Raw genomic sequence first — 18591 nt, forward strand, 5'->3', positions numbered from 1 at the left:
CTCACATCATCAGTGCCCAAGAGAACCTGCAGGTTCATCCATAAAGATATGCCCGCTAAAGTAGACAAATCTTCATGAATAAACCACCATACGAGTTTCTCTCTCTTTTCCAGAGGTGAAGGGCAGACCCAGCCATGCTGTAGGGTAGCACACAGAACACAGATGCACAGTAGCTGGTCGGGCAAATGCACTACTGAAGTTAGAAAGAATCAGCAAAAACCAACCAGCTGCATCATGGACAAAGACCTCAAAAGAAATATACATGTCAGCTAGTATCGCAGAAAGATATACCGATTGAAAGTTCAGGTAAATTCCTAAACTTACCAAAATAGCTGCCTGCCTTACAAAAAGGACAGAAAAAAAAAGATTAAAACAACCTAAAAAGCAAAGTACATTGGCATATGGCATCCAAGGATAAATTATGATTTCATCTAGACCTCACCTTCAGTACACTCATGACTGCATGGATCAAATACTTTTAGAAACCTGAGGAATATGGTGATGTTTATACCATATTTTTCACCAAGGTCCAAAGGTGCCACCTTTTTAAAGACAATACAGCCATTCTCCCTCAATTCTTCTCCCTCAATTCTCCTCCCTCCTCACTCTCTACTCCTTTTTCCTTTACATCCCCCACAATCGGGCAAGTTTTGAAGATACATGCGTAAACAAGCACTTTGAGGGAAGTACCAATCCACTTCGTTTCTCAATCCAAATGTTATTCAACCTCTCAGCAATCCACTAAGAGAGAGAGAATAGACATGCTAAAATAAAATCCTGACAGCAAGTACTTGCAGACTTAACTAGCAGAATTTAGAACATTAAAGGCACACAACATTTATTGAACCAGCCAAACTTGGAAGTTCCAAGCAAACTAAAAAGCACACGCAACCAACTATGATAATAGGACCAAGTATCTCAAACACCTGTCTAGTCCTCCTCCTCAGCTTCCTCCAACCATTTGACAAAAGGCTCAAGACCCTTTACGAAGGTTTGCCTGTGACATAGACAATTAGAGTAATGTAACCGTAGTGGAAACCAAAAATATCACTCAAGAGGGAATAATATGATCAATGCAAAAAGCTTGCTAGTACCTTCCTTTTGGGTTGGAACCCTTCTTGAACCACGTGAGAATGGTGTCTTCTGCAAGTACATCTTGCTCATACAAAGCACGAATAATTTCTGGGAACAATTTCATCAGTTTCGCATCTTCATAACAGTAAGTCTGGATTGTGTACATTAGCTCCGACTCAAGCTTCCCCGTAGTGGTGAAGGAGCCAAGTAATGTTCCCCATGTTTTCACCTGAATTGAAAAGAAATCTCTCGCTCTCTCTCTCTCTCTCTCTCTCTCTCTCTCAAATATGCACCTCTGTGAAGCTAACTGCATGTCTGCCTTGTCTGCACCTAGCATCAAAGGTGTTAGACAGCTGCTGGTAGGCCAGGATAACGAGCTGGATGACAATGAACAGCCTCTTTATAGATGCATTGCCACCTGTTCAATACCCTGGCCAGCCCCATGTATTGCCATGGCACAATGTAACGAAGTTATTAGAGGCAACATCTGGCAAATTTATATTCATAGGGCATGGATACAGCCGGAGACACACGCATCCAGAATCAGTTTGTACAGAGACCATTTTCTCGCTGTGATTGCATATGGATTTTTCCAGATGCCAAGATTCTTCTGATTCATATGTCACATGCACTCAGGATTTCAATGGAACAGATTAGGGTATTGGGCAGCTAAAGAGTCGAATAATGAGGAGAAGGCAAACACAACCAACTACAGCACATCCTGAGAGATGTAAGACTATTGGTGTGATGCAAGTGTGCACAGAGATGCAATGAACAGCCGAAGACGTCAACCCAGAAGCATTCACAAGTAGCCTGCTCTGCACCTTGTATTATGTACAATGAAAAGAAATATGATGAAAAGGTTCCTCTATACAAATGGTAACCCCAAAAGGTAGAACTCCCTAGATCTCAGCCCAGCTTGCTGTTATATGGGCTGTCACAATGACCCTCATCTTCCAGACTCACATGCTTTCCACATAGTGGGGATTCAAGTACAATAGACTATTTAATGGGGTCTCCTACCTTTAGGTGAAGCATATGTGGATTTACCAAACCACTTCCACCTATTTAGGCTAATCATACTTACCTCGCCTTCACCATATCCAAATCTCCACCTCCACTTCCACCTATTTAGGCTAATCATACTTACCTCGCCTTCACCATATTCAAATCTCCACCTTCACTTCCCCCAAATCCCCCAACCTCCACCTTCACTTTCCCCATCCACTTTCACCATGATTTGGAACCCATATGCAAGTCTAGTTTAGACAGCCATATGGCTGATCTACACCTCTCATTGCCTCTACCCGCTCTCATCTCACTGGTGACTGCTCACATCCATCCTCTTATGAATAAGCACAGGCCAGCTTTCCATTCTCATTTCCTTCACTGTCAAACCACCCGTTGGCTCACATCCTCTAATGGTTGGTATGATGAATGCAAAACCACACGACTTCACCTCCAGCACTAAGGGCAGTGCGGTAGGATCTTTGCACGAGAAATGCAGAGATCTTTCTGTTAGCAATCATCTCCTGTCTGTACCATATTACTCAGTAGGGAGTGAGGGCCTCTGTTGTGGGTGTGCCCGCCCAGTTTTAGGAGTATTCTCCATTTTTCCTCATTGTCCATGTTTTTTCCTAGTTTTGCTAGTCGGTGGGGGGGGGGGGGGGGGGGGGGGAGGCGGGGGGACTATTTCTGTTGGCCGACTTGTTTCGTGTTGGCAGACTTCTTTTACTGTTGGCCGACTGGCCTGTTTGCTCGCCGACCGATGATTATTCAGTCGTGGAGTTCCTCTGCTGCTGTCGGCCTGTATTGCGGTGGCCGACCAGCAGCACAGGGTGGTATATATACCACTCTTGCCCCCCACACCATTTTGTATCGGATCTCACGTGTATATAGCAGAGTTTATACAGCTGCTCTCTCCTACACTTCTGCATTTTCTTTCTCACAGCAGTTTGTCTCATTTCCGTTGTGCATTCTGACATGGTATCAAAGCTCCAGGTGGCTTGCAGCTTGGAGACAGTGAGAGCTTGAGGGTTTGCTGTTTTTGGTGCTGATTGGAGAATTTCTGGGCTATTCGGGACGTGGAGAAGCAGGCAGAAGGCGGCCATCATTGTTGGACAGCCACCTTGCATGGCAATTGCAGCCACTTCTTCATTTTTTTTCCCACCCGCCCTCCCTTCACAAGACCTTGTGAACCCTCGAGATGGCTGCGAAGCATATGAAGATCCCCACCCTCCCGACATTCCCGGTGGACTGACAGTTGGACGGGCCAATTATGGCATCTAGAAGGTAATGATGGAGTCTGTCCTAGAGTCTTATGATTTGGCTGATTTCATTGTGGTTGGAGTTCCATGGCCAGAGTTGGAGGAGAAGCTTTCACTTTCTACTAGGAAAGAGCAAGAGGCTCAAGCACAGTTGTGGGATCATGTCAATGCCCATGTGCGTTCTTTCATCTTCCTTAATTGCACACCCCAAGTGATCAATCACATCAAACACATGACGCTGGCCCGAGGGATTTGGTGGCACTTGGCTTCTTTGTATAACAGGATATCACCCATGAAGAGGATTTCCTTGGAAGTGCAGATGCGAGCGATGAATCCTACAAAGTCTTCGACGATGCACGAGCACATCAACAAACTCCAGGCTCTTCAGCAAGAGGTTCTTCGGGCTGGAAGTAGATATCTTCAGAGGATATGGCCATCACTTTGCTATCGCATCTTACCCCTCGGTACTCAGCTTTCTATTATTCTTTGATCACCAGAGGGAGGCTCAACACCATCACATGGGAGGACCTTGTGCCGATGGTTGTAGACCAAGAAGAGCGGTTTACGAACCCTCCACAGGGCAGAGGTTCTGAGGCCTTGACTGGCCAACGGTCGAAAGGCCACAACAACAACAACAAGGGCAAAGGAAAGGATTACACATGCGAAGTCTTCTGAGCAAGAGCCAACTTGGATCGTGATGCCTTGAGGGGCAGAGCGGACCTGTAACCATTGTGACCATAAGGGTCACTGCCGGAGGAAATGTCATCACCAGAGCACCGAGAAAGGTGCTGATTCCTCAGGTGCAACCGTGCAGACTCCAGCTTTTGTGCACTTGGAGGTTATGGACACCAAAGCTTCATCTTCTTCGAGCAGGGAGGTGGTTAGTCTCACCGCTAGGATTACTCGGGAGTGGATTCTCGACAGTGGTACTTCCAGGCATATGACTCCTTCCCAAGAGTTATTACATGATCTTTCGAAGGCAACCAGGTCACATCCTTATTGGTGACAAGTCCACTATCCCTATTCACAGTGAGAGCAGGTTGGAGATCATTCTCGATGGCAGAGGGCGAAAGCATTCCTCCCAAGTTCTTTATGTCCCATCTCTTGGTTTTCATCTTTTGTCAGTGCATAAGGTTTGCAAGATTGGCATACAGGTGGAGTTTGATGAGCATTTTGTTGATCTCCGGGACAAAGCAACAAGCCAGGTTGTTTGGGAAGGCAGAGTGGAGAATGGGATTTACAAACTCTCAACGCTCTCTTCTCTGATAGTTTCGTCATGGCCACTTGAATGTGGATACGCTGTGGTGGGCTTTCCGGGACCAGATGGTGGATGGCTTGCCAGATGTTGGCAGCAGGCAGGGACATTCCAGTTCTTGCGTTCGTCAGTTAGAGGAGCCTTTGCAGGTAAATTATGCATTGATGTGTCGTATCATTCGGGACAAAGAGCCTGCTTTAGTTAAGGAAGCTCTTTCCCAGGAGACTTTGAGAAAAGCCATGCAAGTGGAACTTGAAGCTATAGAGAAGAATAACAATTGGGAGTTGGTTCTGAGACCATCAAAACGGTCGGTCATTGGTGTCAAGTGGGTCTACAACTTCTCTCTCCTACACTTCTACGTTTTCTTTCTCACAGTAGTTTGTCTCATTTCCGTTGTCCATTCCGACACTTTTTATCACATTACTTGCCTAAATAAGTGCACATTCTTGGCTAGGAAAAATTATTCTGCCTGTTTCTGGGTACAGACAGCTCGGACACTTGCCACATCCTTGAAGAAAAGAAGCCACCCACCTCATCACCAACCCCTCCATATGGGAAATCTATGCCCGCAACCTTTATTACATCCCAAATGCTACCGGTTCTACCCGACATAGCTCACATTCTACACCTTGCCACTCTCTTCCCTTCCCTTCCCCTCCCCCCCCTCCCCCCCTCTCCTCCCTTTCTTATTATGAGGCAGTTCCCTCCAAGAGCGGCCAGCCAGGGAGGGGACTAATATTTTTTTCCTCTCTTGAGGGTTCTGAACATGCACTTCAGCCTGTTGGCTGGTTTTTCATATAACTAATAGAGGGAACTATTGCCCGGGGAGGGGGGGGTGCCAGAGCGGTGCTCATGGAGCCGATAAACCAGACCCTCTGAAGTGAGCCATCGCTAAAGTCCTCTCCTCGGGAGAGGGTCAGACGTCCATGACTTCCCTCAAAGGAAATGAGAGCAGGTCCCCCATCTGATCCTAGCACCGCCAGAGGGATGTCGTGGCACGTGAAAGCTCCATGCCACTGGGGAGGGGAGAGGGCTCTGCCAGTCAGGGGAATGGCTGAGTCGATTCACGAGGTATATCTGCTCTCTACCTTGGATCTCAACAAGGCATCTGTCCTAAGCCTCCAGAGGAAGCCGCGCCTGAAACTAGTCCACTCGCCAAGAGACTGGGATGGACCAGAGCTGAGGGGGCCCTACGCTATGTGCGAACACGCGCCCACAGGGTGACTGCTAGGCATCCTAAAGAGGCGGTTTGAGATCAGTCAGGCAGAGTCGCTCCTCGTTCAAGGTTTGGGGGGGGGGGGGGGGGGGTGGGGGGGTGCTACAGAGTCACCAGAAACGAGAAATGGGAACGGACACATTCGAGGAATGGAAATAGGGAAACGAATTTTTAGGGGTGGAAACAGCCATTTCCTGTGACAATATCACTTGGGAAACGAGGAACGGCCATGGAAACGGATGGGGTCCTGAAACGGAGAAACGTGTTTCTAGGGATTGAAACAGCCGTTTCCTGTGACTATGGTGTGATGGGCTGCTGATGAAGGGCTGGGTTGAGGTAAACTCAAGCTCTCATCAAACTGGCTGCACATCTGTCCTCAAAGGCGATACTCAGGCCTCGGGATCGGGCCGCCTTGCCACCCTATTTTCCAACACCTAGCAAAAACATTGGCTCCTACCCTAGCTCACATCTTCAAGAGGGCTCTCTGTGATGGGTTTCCTCTATCCTCAACTACCAACACCATCATCCCCATTCATAAGGCTGGAGACCCACCCCTTGAACCCTAGTAACTACCGAACCATGATGATTGGTCACACACTAAGATTTATGGAGAAGCCTTGGAGGCTTAGATCAGCTCACGAGAAGAGGGAAACTGACAGAGCCACATGTCAAGCAGGATTCAGGAGAACTATTCAACCCTAGACCATAAATTTACACTGTGGACTGCCATTGAGGAGGAAAGAGTGCGGGAGCAATGGGACATTTGTTGCTTTGTGAATTTCAAGGAAGGACTTTGACTCAATACCGAGATCACGGCTTTTTGCTTGCTTACATGAGCTTCACTTTCCATCAGAGATGACAAGGCCCAAGGGGGGTGAGTTTAGGGCTAGATCGCCCTTTATATTGGGGTGGGGGATGCATTGCTGCTGGCAGACCCCCCCTCCCTCTTTCTCTTAGGGCTGGCCAACTTGTCCAAGGGCTGGTCATCTAGCCAAAATAGCCTTGGGCTAAGCTTTTACATGAGCACCCCCACAAATGGGCCATGCTTGGGCACCCAAACCTACCCATTGCCCCCTTTTGGGTGGCCGATGGGCTGCCCATGCCCATAACTGAGACCTTAGCCATGCCACTTAAGGTTGGTGTCAATAGTACCATATGAAATGGGTTTGTACACACCAGAATAGTGATTCTAGCCAATGACCATGGCCTAATAAGTGCTTGGGACTGCACGACAACATTACATCATACAAGAGGGTTACAATTGATGGATTTTAGGGTTAGGGTTACCTAGAGAGAGAGAGAGAGAGAGAGAGAGAGAGAGAAAGAAAGATTTTATTAACGTCTTCCAAAAGATCGAACTCGGCCTATGAGACAAATCAGTGTACCTGTGTGGTGTATCCTCTGTCATCCCAACAAAATGAAAAAGTATTGAACTAAAAAAGCCAGAGTCACATGGGGACGGGGGACGGGGACGGGGACGGGGACGGGGACGGGGACGGCAAAAAAAAAACCTCTTTTTTAAAAGCAATTTAGGAGTTGTATGCATGACATACATATAGAGACACACTTTGAACAAAATTTTACACCGAATAGACAAAAAAACAAGAGTCATTTTGAGCAAAATGCGCTAATAAAACATCGATGGCACATTGATTATGTGATTGATAGTCTGATAGATACAAAGAGATAAGTACATGCCTCATGGGCAGTGAGGGTTACAAAAAAGAGTGGGTACAAAATAGGGATACTAGATAGATCACAATAGATCATGGCCATTGGTAGTGGGCACAAAAAAGGTGAGATGGCTCAAGGCTCAAGAGTCAAGCCTCAAGCTCCTGAAGTGCTAGCCTGGCGGGAGGCTTGGAAGTCGAAGTCGTCGATGCCATTTGAAGCCTCCTCCTCCCCCTCAGGCTGTAGCTCCTCGTCTACCTCCTCAAGATGCTCCTGAGCTGCAGGATCCTGCTGTGCCATCTCCCATTCGGTGAAGGGATCCGCCTTCCCTGTTTTGCTGTCGCACATAGCATGCGCAAGTTGGCGCTCACAAAAACCAAATCACTTGCCCTTTGCACTTCAAGGCGGTTCCTCTTCTTAGAGGCAATGTGACTATAAACGTTCCAAAGTTGCTCCAAGCAACTAGAGCTCACAGCCTGGCTAAGGATGCGAATAGCCAAGCGCTACAACTCCGGCCCATCTGATCCGTAATCCTCCCACCAAAGAGGAGACCCAATCTTGAGGCGGTCAAGCTGTGCATCTAAACATCCAAAAGATCCCTGCCGCGTCCTGTACTGAGATAGCTAGTCTCTGATCTTCCGCCTGATGGTAGGGTCGGGCTCTAAGCGCTCCAAAATGATCCGCCATCCCCTGCTTACTTCCTTGTCGGCCTCTTGCTTTCTGCCCTAGAACTCTGGATCAACCACAAAGGCAGCCGCATGAAGAGGGGAGTAGTAGGAGTTCCACATGGACTCACATAATGAGTGGATCTCCTCAAACTCGGCCCTGTCTGGCACAAGCTGCTGGAGTGACTCGATCATGCGATCCATGGCCTCATAGACCTTGCCGATACATGGTTCACGGCCGTCAATGACTCGTAGAAGGTGAACAATAGGCTTGACCGAGGCATCGAGTGTCTTCACCTTCTTCCACCAAGCGGCATCGTCGGCGCGATCTCAGCAGGTTCTCCCTGTTGCCGATTTTGACTACGGCATGGCAAAAAATTCATCACTAAGGAAAAGCCCTCCTAGGGCTCCGCCACATGTAGACAAGCGGCCTAGCATGAGGAAGTTGTATGCAAACCTTGTCTCAGAATACTTGAGGAGGGAAAGAGTGCTCCTTTTAGAGAACTCATGTCGCAGCCTTTGGTGGTTGAGGACAAAGGATACAAGCTGGTTAGCCTCCTCAATGGTGGGTGCAATCCATGGCAAGGCACCTATGTCTTTGAGGAGGTTGTTGAGACAATGGGCCATGCAAAAAGAAACTGTGATGGATGGATACATTGACTCAATAATGCTCCCGGCTGCCCTATTTGACGCCTCTCCATCCGCCACCATGCCGACCACAAGCTCCGGCCCAATGACCTCGATCGTGGACGCCCATTCCGCGGCAAGCACATCCACGGCCTTCCCAGTGCCACTCGCATCATGTGACTCGATGAAGTACACTTTGCCCCTTGAGTAGGCCACCACTCCATGGATGGAGCGCTTGCGCGTGTCACTCCATCCGTCTACAATGAGAGAGACTCCGTTAGTCTCCCATGTTGCCTTTGTATCCGCCGCCGCCTGCTCAACGGCCAACTTCTCCCTATCAAGCAAAGTGGTGCGAATCTTTTCCGATGAAGGTGGCACATAAGAGGGGCCATATTCCCCGATCTTTGTGGCCATCTCACGGAAGTAAGGAGACCTATTTCAAGTAAGGAAAACCATGTAGCATGTTAGCTTTTTTTGGCAATATGACAAATGCTTTGAAGCATGAGACATTTAAAAAAAAAAGAGTGAAGAGAATTGAGTCTCGACTCTCACCGTGCCGCTTGAAACGCAATGTGGTCGTGGTAGAAGAACCTAGCCACCGACCTATCCACCTCATCCTTCAATTTTGGGTTCCAATTCTCGTTAAGAGTGGATTGACGGCGGATGGGAATGGAGGCACCCGATGTGGATGGAGTGGACTTGAATGGTTGAGAGCTTGAAGCAAGATTTGGGTTCCTCTCCACCTCCATTCGCGTCGGTTGCTCTCGTGCTCTCACCACATCATGAGGATCAACGGCAACATGTTGCCCTCTCTTTGCCGCCTCAGCCGCCTCATAAACCTTGAGCTTCTCAAGAAGCTCCGCTCGCTTCTCAGGAGTAACGCGTGCGCAAAATTGCACTTGATGACCGGCCTCGTGCAAAAAGTGAGCTCGCACTTTGTTGGCGCCGCCACTTCTCTTGTAGGAACAAAGCTTGCAATTCCATGCCCTTGAACCACCACCCACTCCACGACTAGCGTAGTGGACCTCATCCCACCATGACCATGTGTGCACCGCCGGCCTCCTTCGTGAAGAGCCCGCAACAGAAGATGTGGCGGCGGCGCGTTCACCTTGAGATGCCATGAATGATGATAGTGTGAGAGAGAGGGAAGAAGGGTGCAATAGAGAGTTGCAAGTATTGCTTGACTCTTGAGGCTTGCAAGTCTCAAGAGGGATGGATCATGGAACTTGGAGAGAGAGAGAGAGAGAGAGAGAGAGAGAGATGGCTTGGAAGTTGGCACAACTTGGAACTTTGAAGTTTGGATTTGGAAGCTTGAGGCTTGAGAAATGAGTGTGGGTGCAATAGAGAGAGTGCCTTTTTTTATAGCTGGAAATCTGCCCGTTTCTGCCCGTTTCTGCCCGTTTCTGCCCGTTTTCTGCCCGTTTCTGGCCGTTGGAGACGTCCCCTCACCGCGTCCCCTGCCCGTCCCGCGTTTCGGGAACGCGTCCCCGGGACGCCCTCATGCGTCCCCGTGTTGCACGGCATCCCCTGCACGTCCCACCCGTCCCCGTCTCCGCGTCCCCGCGTCCCCGTGTGACTCTGAAAAAAGCTGAATCTGGGTGTGCAATAAGTACAATGAGTGGGGGAGGTGATGGAGCTCTACTACTAGGAGAATGCAAAGCTATATGCATGGAGTATACAACCATGATATATGCAACCTAGCTAGCTCCATCCTATACCATACTGGGGGTATAGAATGGTATACATCAATGGAGTATACAACCATGATATGCAACCTAGCTAGCTCCAGCAAAAAATGGATCCTTCGAAAAAAGCTCGCTCACGCTGTCGCTCGCCCCCCCTGCTCGCGCTGTCTGCACGACCCCCCCTGCTTTTTCCGCCTTCGCGCTGCTCCCCCCTCCCCCGCCTGCCATCGCGCTTGCCCCCCCCCCTCCCCCGCCTGGCTGTTCTGCGCGCCCCAGCGCTGCTGCGCAGCCGCCCCCTGCTCCAGCTCCTCTTCTTTGCCCCCCCGTCTGTCTTCAGCGCCCCGCCCCCCCCTTCAGCCACTGTCGCCTCTTCTTCCCCCCGCCCCCCCTTCTTCGCGCTGCAGCCGCCTCCCCCTAGGGTTTTTGTCCTCGCCGCCTTCCCCCCGCCTCTTTTCCTTTTCTAATTTTTCGTTTTCCCTGGGGTTTTCTTCACTTTTTGCCTTCAGCCTTCCCCCTCCGTTCTTTGTGTGCAACTCGGTTCCAGCAGGCTCTCCGCTTTCGCTCCGCCTTCGACACAGCTTCAGACTCTGATGGAGGCTCCTCCCGCCCCGCCTTAGAGGGACTCCCCCGCAGCCCCCTCGCCTTAGAGGGACTCCCCCACAGCCCCCTCGCCCGCCCCTGAGGACACCCCCATCAGGCTTTCTCTTTCGCCAGAAGAGGAAGCGAGCCTCACCGTAGAGGTGGAACACCTCCAGGCTCATTCCACCATCTGCCGTATAGTCGGCACTCGCCCCAGCAGAGGGGAGATCCGGGATCTTCTCCAGGCCTGCCTTCTTGCAAATGTGGGCAAGATCCTGGACGTTCAGCTACTGGGCCGTGGACATTACCAGATCGAGTTCGAGACCGCCCAGAGCGTGGCCAAGGTCCTAGCCATGAGTCCCCTTGACATCAGGGGTGCTCGGGCCTTCTTCAGATCTTGGCAGCATGGCTTTGACCCAGCAGCGGCCGAGCAGGGAGAGCGCCTTTTCCATGTTACAGTTTGCTTCCCTGGACTCCGCCGGGAGTATCTTCCGCTCCTCTCTAGGCTAGGAGCATTCGTGGGTTCGGTACTAGAGACTGGCCCACAGCAGCTTCAGCGGTGGCCAGAGCAGCTGGGCTACCTTCGGTCAGAGTTTTGGTGTCTAACATCTCCTCCCTTCCGAAGGTCATTCAGCTACCTAGGATAGGGGGGGGATGGATTGATCAGAGAGTGGAGTTCTCGCGGCTCCCGAACCAGTGCTTCGTTTGCAGGCAGGTCGGTCATCTGGCCAAGGCCTGCCCGCAGGAGACCCCGACCCTCACCGCAGCAGCAGGCCCCTGATGGCCCGCCCACAGATGCAGCTCGGCAGGTAGCCTCCGGGACACCTGCTCAGGCCACAGAGACCTCGGAGTGGCAGCCTGGACAGGGGCACCGTCGAGGGAGACAGCCACAGCAGCACGCCCAGAGACCGCTGCAGCAGCAGCCACAGTCTCAGCATCACTAGGTTCCCGTGAGGAACAGCTTTGCTCCCCTCCAGGAAGAGACCCCTGCGACGACTGAGGACCAGGAGATGCCAGCACCCCCTCCTTCACCCCCCCCACCCCCGTCCCCCCCCACCGCCTCGCTTCCATCTTCGCCTCCTCCCGTCCCTGCTCCGGTTTCGGCAGCGGCTCCCTCTCCACCCCCCTCGCCCCCCCCTCCTCCCCCCCCGCCCGCCTCACCTCCCCGGGAGGCCCTGGCAGTCCCCTGGCGTTCACCTGCAGTCCGGAGGGCGCTGAGCACCGACCTTGCTCGAGCACCACAGAGGAGACTTACCATGCCGATTCGGGCTTCACGGATATCATCTATCCGCAGTCGGCTAAGTCGCCTCGGCCCTTCACACGGCTTTTTGGAGCAGAGGGCCCCCATGAGCCAGCACCCATCAGAGTTCATGTAGTGATTCCTCCGGCCCGCGGGGAGGAGGCACTTGATTCAGCGGTGGCCTTCTCGTTCCCTCGATGTGGCCCATGCGACCGGGAGTGGACTCTAGAGCTCGCTCTTAGCACTTTAAAGACTCAGGCAGTTGAGTTTTCTCATCATGTGAGCGATCTGGAGGTGACAGATGTGATAGGCCGACTATGGGAGTTGGCTCATATTTTCTTGGATCCCGGGAATGTGGATGCCTCAGGGATTCGTCATTTGGTCATTTGCATAATGGCAGACTTAGCACGCGACCCTGGATATGTACGTATACACGAGGTTGCTCTGTCTGAGCGGGAGGCAGTCGCCATGGGACACAGCCACTGGCGCCTGATCCGTGATTCTTGCAGTACACCGGGTGGGCAGATTCGCAGCCGCTCGGATGGGGACTATTCTCCATCCAAGCCGCTTGCGAAGGCCCGCCGTACATCTGAGACAGCATCCACCTCAGCAGGTCATCCATGAGGATCATCTCATGGAATGTACAGGGCCTTGGCGGAGCACATTATATACACTATCGTGGTTACTTGAGGCAGGAGCTTCAGAGATGCCTGGTTGGTGGCAGCATTGATATTTTGATGATGCAGGAGCACCACTTGGGTGAGAGCAGGATCCGGAGATATGGTTCGGTGATGCCTGGTAGATGGGACACCTTTTGGTCTGCAGGGTTTGGTCCTTTGGGTGGACAGGGAGGAGTATGCATGGTCATTGCAGATGTATGGCGGCAGGCCATTGTGGATCGAGGGATCATTGTGCCTGCTAGAGCACAGTATGTCATTCTGAGGATGCATGATGAGCTAGTGGGCGTGCTCAACGTCTATGCGCCCAACCATGCTAGTGCCAGAGCAGAGTTCTGGACCCAGGTTACGGATGCATTGCCAGAGGCCGCACATTGGTGTGTCGGGGGTGACTTCAACATGCTTGAGGACCCGGCTGATAGGGTGGGAGGCAGTCATGTTACAGTGCACGGCACGGAGCTTGCAGCTTGGGAGCGATTTTGCATGTCACTGAGGATCACTGATGCATGGCAGCATGGGGCCTTCTCCCGCTCTCAGGACAGTCTTAGTTTCTCTCGGTCAGATCGCCGGCAAGGAGGGACTAATCTATCACAGATTGATCGCTTTTATGTGGGCGACTGGTTAGGGGAGCGAGGGGGCTCCGTTGGCATTCTCGCTGGCACCTCATTTTCAAATCATGCGCCAGTTATTTTGACACTTGAGGAGAGGACACGGGAGCCCAGCTTGCAGTTGAGGATCCCAGAGAGGGTACTTACAGATCCTAGTCTCGCAGAGGACATTGAGAGGATCTGGCATGATAGTCAGTGCTCTGACCAGGATGCCGCAGGCCAGTGTGCCCAGGGACTCATAGAGCTTAGCTCTTTTCTACACGCTGCAGCTTTGACACAGCTGGGAGAGATTCGCAAGCGGGAGCAGCGGCTGAGACGCAGCCTTGCTTCGCTTCAGCGCCTTCAGGAGCAGCAGCCTGCATGTGAGCGGGTGGCGTCCCAGCTGAGCCAAGCACGCCAGGAGGTTAGAGAGGCAGAGGAGCAGAGACATGAGTTTTACTATCGTCGCCAGGCCTATCAGTGGACGCAGCTTGGGGATAGAGTGACTGGGAAGTTTTTTGAGATTACTGGACCCCGCCATGCTCGAGCAGGAGTCCGTCAGCTTGGGAGGCCGGACGGGTCTGTAGCTACCGAGCCCGGGGAGGTCAGAGCCATTGCCACTGGGTTCTATAGAGACCTGCTTTCAGCGGAGCCAGCCACTGAGGCTCGGGATGCTTGCAGACAGACGGTGTGGGCCCATGTGCAGAGGAGGGTCACAGATCGTATGCGTACAGTCCTTGGTGTGCCTCTTTCAGAGGTTGAGCTTGCTGAGGCCTTGAGGGTCCTGCCGCGCCATAGTTGCCCAGGGGAGGACGGGCTGACGCCTGCCTTTTTTATGCGCTATTGGGACCTTTTGGGCCCAGGCCTCCGCAGGGGCTTTCAGTATGTTTTGGACACTGGGGTGATGCCACATAGCTTTTCAGAGGGCTTGATCTTTCTTATCCCCAAGGGGGAGGGAGTATCAGATGATATTCGGCATTGGAGACCTATTACGATCCTCAATACTGTCTACAAGGTCTTAGCAAAGGCCTTGAGTTTGAGGATCCAGCCCTTCCTGGGGGAGTTGATTCATGCTACCCAGACAGGATTCGTCAAGGAGCGTAGTATCCTTGACAACATTTTCACCTTCTGGGAGGCGACAGCCCGAGCTAGATTTCTTGGTGAGGACTTGGTCGTGATGCTTCTCGATTTTGAGAAGGCATACGATAGAGTCGATTGGGGTTTCTTAGAGGGCACTATGCTTCGCCTGGGCTTTGAGCCAGGTTGGATTAGAGGGGTGGCGGCTCTGTATTCCACAGCTCGCAGCCAGGTGTTGATTGCAGGAGGACAGGGGCCAAGTTTTGAGCTGACCAGATCAGTCCGTCAAGGGTGTCCCCTCGCCCCTTTTCTTTTTCTCTTCTTTGCGGAGGCTATGAGCATGTATTTGACGGCAGAGGACTCCAGCTCCCAATTCGGGGGGAGGACCTGCTCGATGCTGAGTTTGCTGACGACACGGGCTTATTTTTGCATGGCCAGGAGGCCAATCTTCTTCAGGCAGAGCAGTCGCTCCAAGTTTTTAGTGCAGCTTCAGGAGCATTGATCAATTGGCGCAAGACAGTGGCCTTTTGGATCAGTAGCGCTCCCACTCCGGCATGGAGCCCGGACCCCGGTTTTAGATGGATTCCTCCTGGCACAACAGTGCAGTATTGGGATGCCAGATTGGACTAGATTTGTCACCTGAGCAGCAGATTGCCCCGCTTCTTCTGAGCATTCGGAAGAAGCTTTTGTATTGGAGTACAGCTCGACTATCCTTGGCCGGGAGGGCGGTGGTGGCAAATTAGGTGCTGTTAGCGACCATGTGGTACATTACGTCTTGCTGGATCTTCTCGAGCTCGTGCATCAGCCAAGTACAGAGGCTGATCAGGAACTTTCTTTGGTCTGGGCGGGACAGTCAGCCAGCTCGGGCAAAGGTTGCATGGGCAGTTATTACACTTCCGCTGGCTCAGGGAGGCTTGGGCATTATAGATCCAGTCGATCAGAGTAGAGCCTTATTGGGGAAGCTTATTGTTCAGGGGCTGCTTCCAGGCGCTGAGCCTTGGAAAGAGCTGCTCTTGCAGCGGTTGCTGCAGGCTCGAGCTCCCCCAGCAGGGGGCACTTGGGCACCAGAGATTCGATGGATCTTCATAGAGATGAGGAGGACAGGCCTCAGTAGAGGATGGGAGGACAGATTTGCCTTGAGCATCCTGAGAGCTTGGGAGCTGCTGAGACCGGGGCTCTCTCAGCGACCTCCTCCTTGTGTTGAGGAGCGGGCCAGACAGCCGCTCATCTGGAGCCGAGCGGTTCGCACAGAGCAGGGTCATATGCTGGGTTCTCGGCCTCGTCTAGCCTGGGGACCTTTGGTGGCAGGCCCAGCACGTAGCTTTGGAGACTGGCAGGCCTTCTGCAGTCTACCAGAGGAGATCCAGGTGGAGAGGCTGAGTCACTTCAGAGGGGGGTTGATTATGAGGGATGACATTCAGGAGGCACTCACAGAGGAGTGGTTCACGCCTATCGAGCTAGTGACCCCACGGTGGCTGGGAGCCTTTACACAGATGGAGATCCTGATTGCTGTCAGAGCTTGCACTGAGGATGGCAGATGCCTCTACTATGAGATTCAGGATGAGGGCAGACTTCAGAGAGTGGAGGTGGAGTCGCCTTTGGTTGCAGAGTGCACCTTTCAGAGGATACGGGTAGTGGCCGCCGCTTCTCGGAAGTGGCATATTGACCCAGACCTTGCAGATGTGCTCCCGGATTGGCGCATATGGGCATATGCAGCGCGCCCCTTGGCCCGGCTACAGTGGGACCCTGGTGAGTACGAGTGGCATGATCCTTATGCATCCCTTGAGGCCACAGAGATTACCTTTTTTCAGTATACTGTTCGGTTGGGACGGCATATTTTGACGGCGAGGAGGATGGTCTCTCCAGCTGCAGCAGCAGGGCACTGGCGGCTACAAGGACTCTCACAGGAGTTTCTAGAGGATTTTTGGGCCCGGCTTTGGGCTAGTCGACAGGCCCGCAGGATCTCGACTTTCCAGTGGCTGGTCGCCCACAGGGGCTCAGCAGTTGGCACCTGGCTTGTCTACAGCGGTCTTCCGACGGCCTGCGTCCGATGCAGCCACCCTATGGAGACACAGAGACATTGCCTTTGGGACTCCCCTCAGGCGCAGCAGATTTGGCTGTGGATGCTGCGTATTCTGGCCCCCCTCTCCAGAGGGTACGTATACGTGGGGTGCCGCTGCTTGGTCGACTTCGTCAGGGCCTGCTATGGGCTATGAGACGGAGCAGGACAGCTAGGCCATCAGATTCATTAGGGGCCAGCCTCGCCTTGTTCCTTCACCGGATTTCTCGTCCGCCAGCTGGACACAGGAGAGGGATCTACGATGGGAGCTCCTCAGCAACATCACCATCTGGTTCACCTAGAAGGCCCGGTGTTTCAGGGCCTTTGAGGGGAGACTGGAGCCACCAGCAGAGACTGTTCGGGGGATTTGGCAGGAGTTGATCCACACCTTGCGGGGACAGTACGACCGCATTCGGGGCGACTCGGATGAGGCGATCTTGCTGCTCCAGGCCTTTCACACCACCTGGCGCAACGGCCCCTTCTATACCCTTCACGCGGGGTCCCCCCGCTGGCACTACAGGCCACCTGTTTGGCTTTTCCCCCCTCCTATTGTATGATATAGCCATTCAGTTCTTTGTACTGATACTTGTACTTTTCAGCACCTAGGGAGAGTCTCCCTGACTGCCCTGCTTTGTTCTCTGCTCTGTTTTTCTTGTGAGCAGGAGAGGATCTTTTATAGCCCTACGAGCGTTTTTTATAACTAATGAAAGGATCTTTTCTCGGGAAAAAAAAAAAAAAAAACCTAGCTAACTCCATCCTGTACCATACTGGGGGTATAGAATGGTATACATCAATGAAGGGGTGTCCACAGCTCCCTGAAGAACATGCCTGGGTCTGCTCTGAAGCGAGCCAGTCGCTCCGCACCCTCTCTGTGAAACTGAGCTCTGATCTCTGTCATCTCTCTCTGGTATAGGCGTGGTGTCCGAAAGCCAGGTGTCCTCTGTCTCCTGCGGGCTCTGAGTGTCTCTGCTCTCTGGAGAGTAATTCCCTGCTGTGTAGGGGCTGGTAGTGGGGTGGATCTCTGAAAAAATGTAGTAATCTGTGTCTATCGTCCCCCCTCTGGAGCTGTCTGAACCTGTAATGCTGTCTCTCTGTGACGTTGTATGTCTAGAATGAATCTCCCCAGTATGCTCTGCATCTGCATACATAATGCTCCTCACTCTCCACCTCCTCTCTGCACAATCTGCATACCCTCTCCTCTCGGGGGATCCATGCTGCTCTGCCAGTCTCAATCTCCAATCGATGTAATGAGACTCTAAGCTAACCAATAGCTACTCGGGAGCTGTGTGGTAAAAAGCCCTCCATGTATCTAGGCCTCTCTATAAATCCATCATCGGTGATACTCATGAAGTGATCTCTGTAGTATAGCATCTTCGGTGGAAGAGGCTGTGTAGGTGATATCCATGTCTCTCGTGTATAGAGTTGCCATAGGTCCTGTCTCAATACTCTATTCCTCTCACTATGAGAGAGAGAGATATGTGGTGCATCCCTGTCATACTGGAATGGTGGTAGATGATCCATGTCTAGGCCATGCTGTGAGAACCAATGTGTGACCTGTGCATACCATGATCCTCTGTCTCTTGCCTCAGCCAGCTGTCTAGATGCCTCAAAAGCTCTGTATGACAATCTGTCCTGTGGCATCTCTCTGAATCTGTCTAGCAGGCATATAGTCTGGAATATGGCCTCTACCATCATAGGAGGCACAGCAGACTCTGCTCGGATAATGTCATGAGGTACTGACAGTTTGCTACGTATCATGCGTGCCATCATGAGGGCCTGTGGTCTCTCTATCTGTGTCCACCAATGGGTAGCAAGTCCTGGCGCCCATACCGCTGCTCCATACATCAGTGCCGGTGTGACTAATGTGTCAAATAGCCACCCTTTCGTCCGGGGCTCCTGAAAATGCGCCCGG

At 52.1% G+C, this 18591-nt stretch overlaps 2 protein-coding genes across 2 annotated transcripts in view; both read right to left on the reverse strand.

Moving 5' to 3' along the window:
* Positions 1–402: 402 nt before the first annotated feature.
* LOC147605907 (uncharacterized) overlaps positions 403–18591 on the reverse strand; it is a 74305-nt gene continuing 56116 nt past the window's right edge. Inside the window, exons 7-8 of the mRNA XM_086792850.1 lie at positions 1095–1303; positions 403–997 (exon numbers count right to left, since the gene is read on the reverse strand). Coding sequence (XP_086648976.1) covers positions 931–997; positions 1095–1303 — 276 coding nt within the window. The 3' untranslated portion in view covers positions 403–930. The remainder of the gene's footprint in view (positions 998–1094; positions 1304–18591) is intronic.
* Positions 8494–9790, reverse strand: LOC147605908 (uncharacterized). The gene has a single exon (XM_086792561.1). It carries the CDS (start codon positions 9187–9189, stop codon positions 8509–8511), a length of 681 nt encoding a protein of 226 aa, XP_086648687.1. The 5' UTR covers positions 9190–9790; the 3' UTR covers positions 8494–8508.

This window comes from Cibotium barometz, chromosome 58 (assembly GCF_041138505.1).
Source record: "Cibotium barometz isolate CiBa-2024 chromosome 58, ASM4113850v1, whole genome shotgun sequence".
Lineage (NCBI taxonomy): Eukaryota > Viridiplantae > Streptophyta > Polypodiopsida > Cyatheales > Cibotiaceae > Cibotium > Cibotium barometz.

Excerpts from the sequence above, each read along its gene's own strand:
- LOC147605908 (XM_086792561.1), bottom strand. The coding sequence starts at position 9,189 with ATGGCCACAAAGATCGGGGAATATGGCCCCTCTTATGTGCCACCTTCA.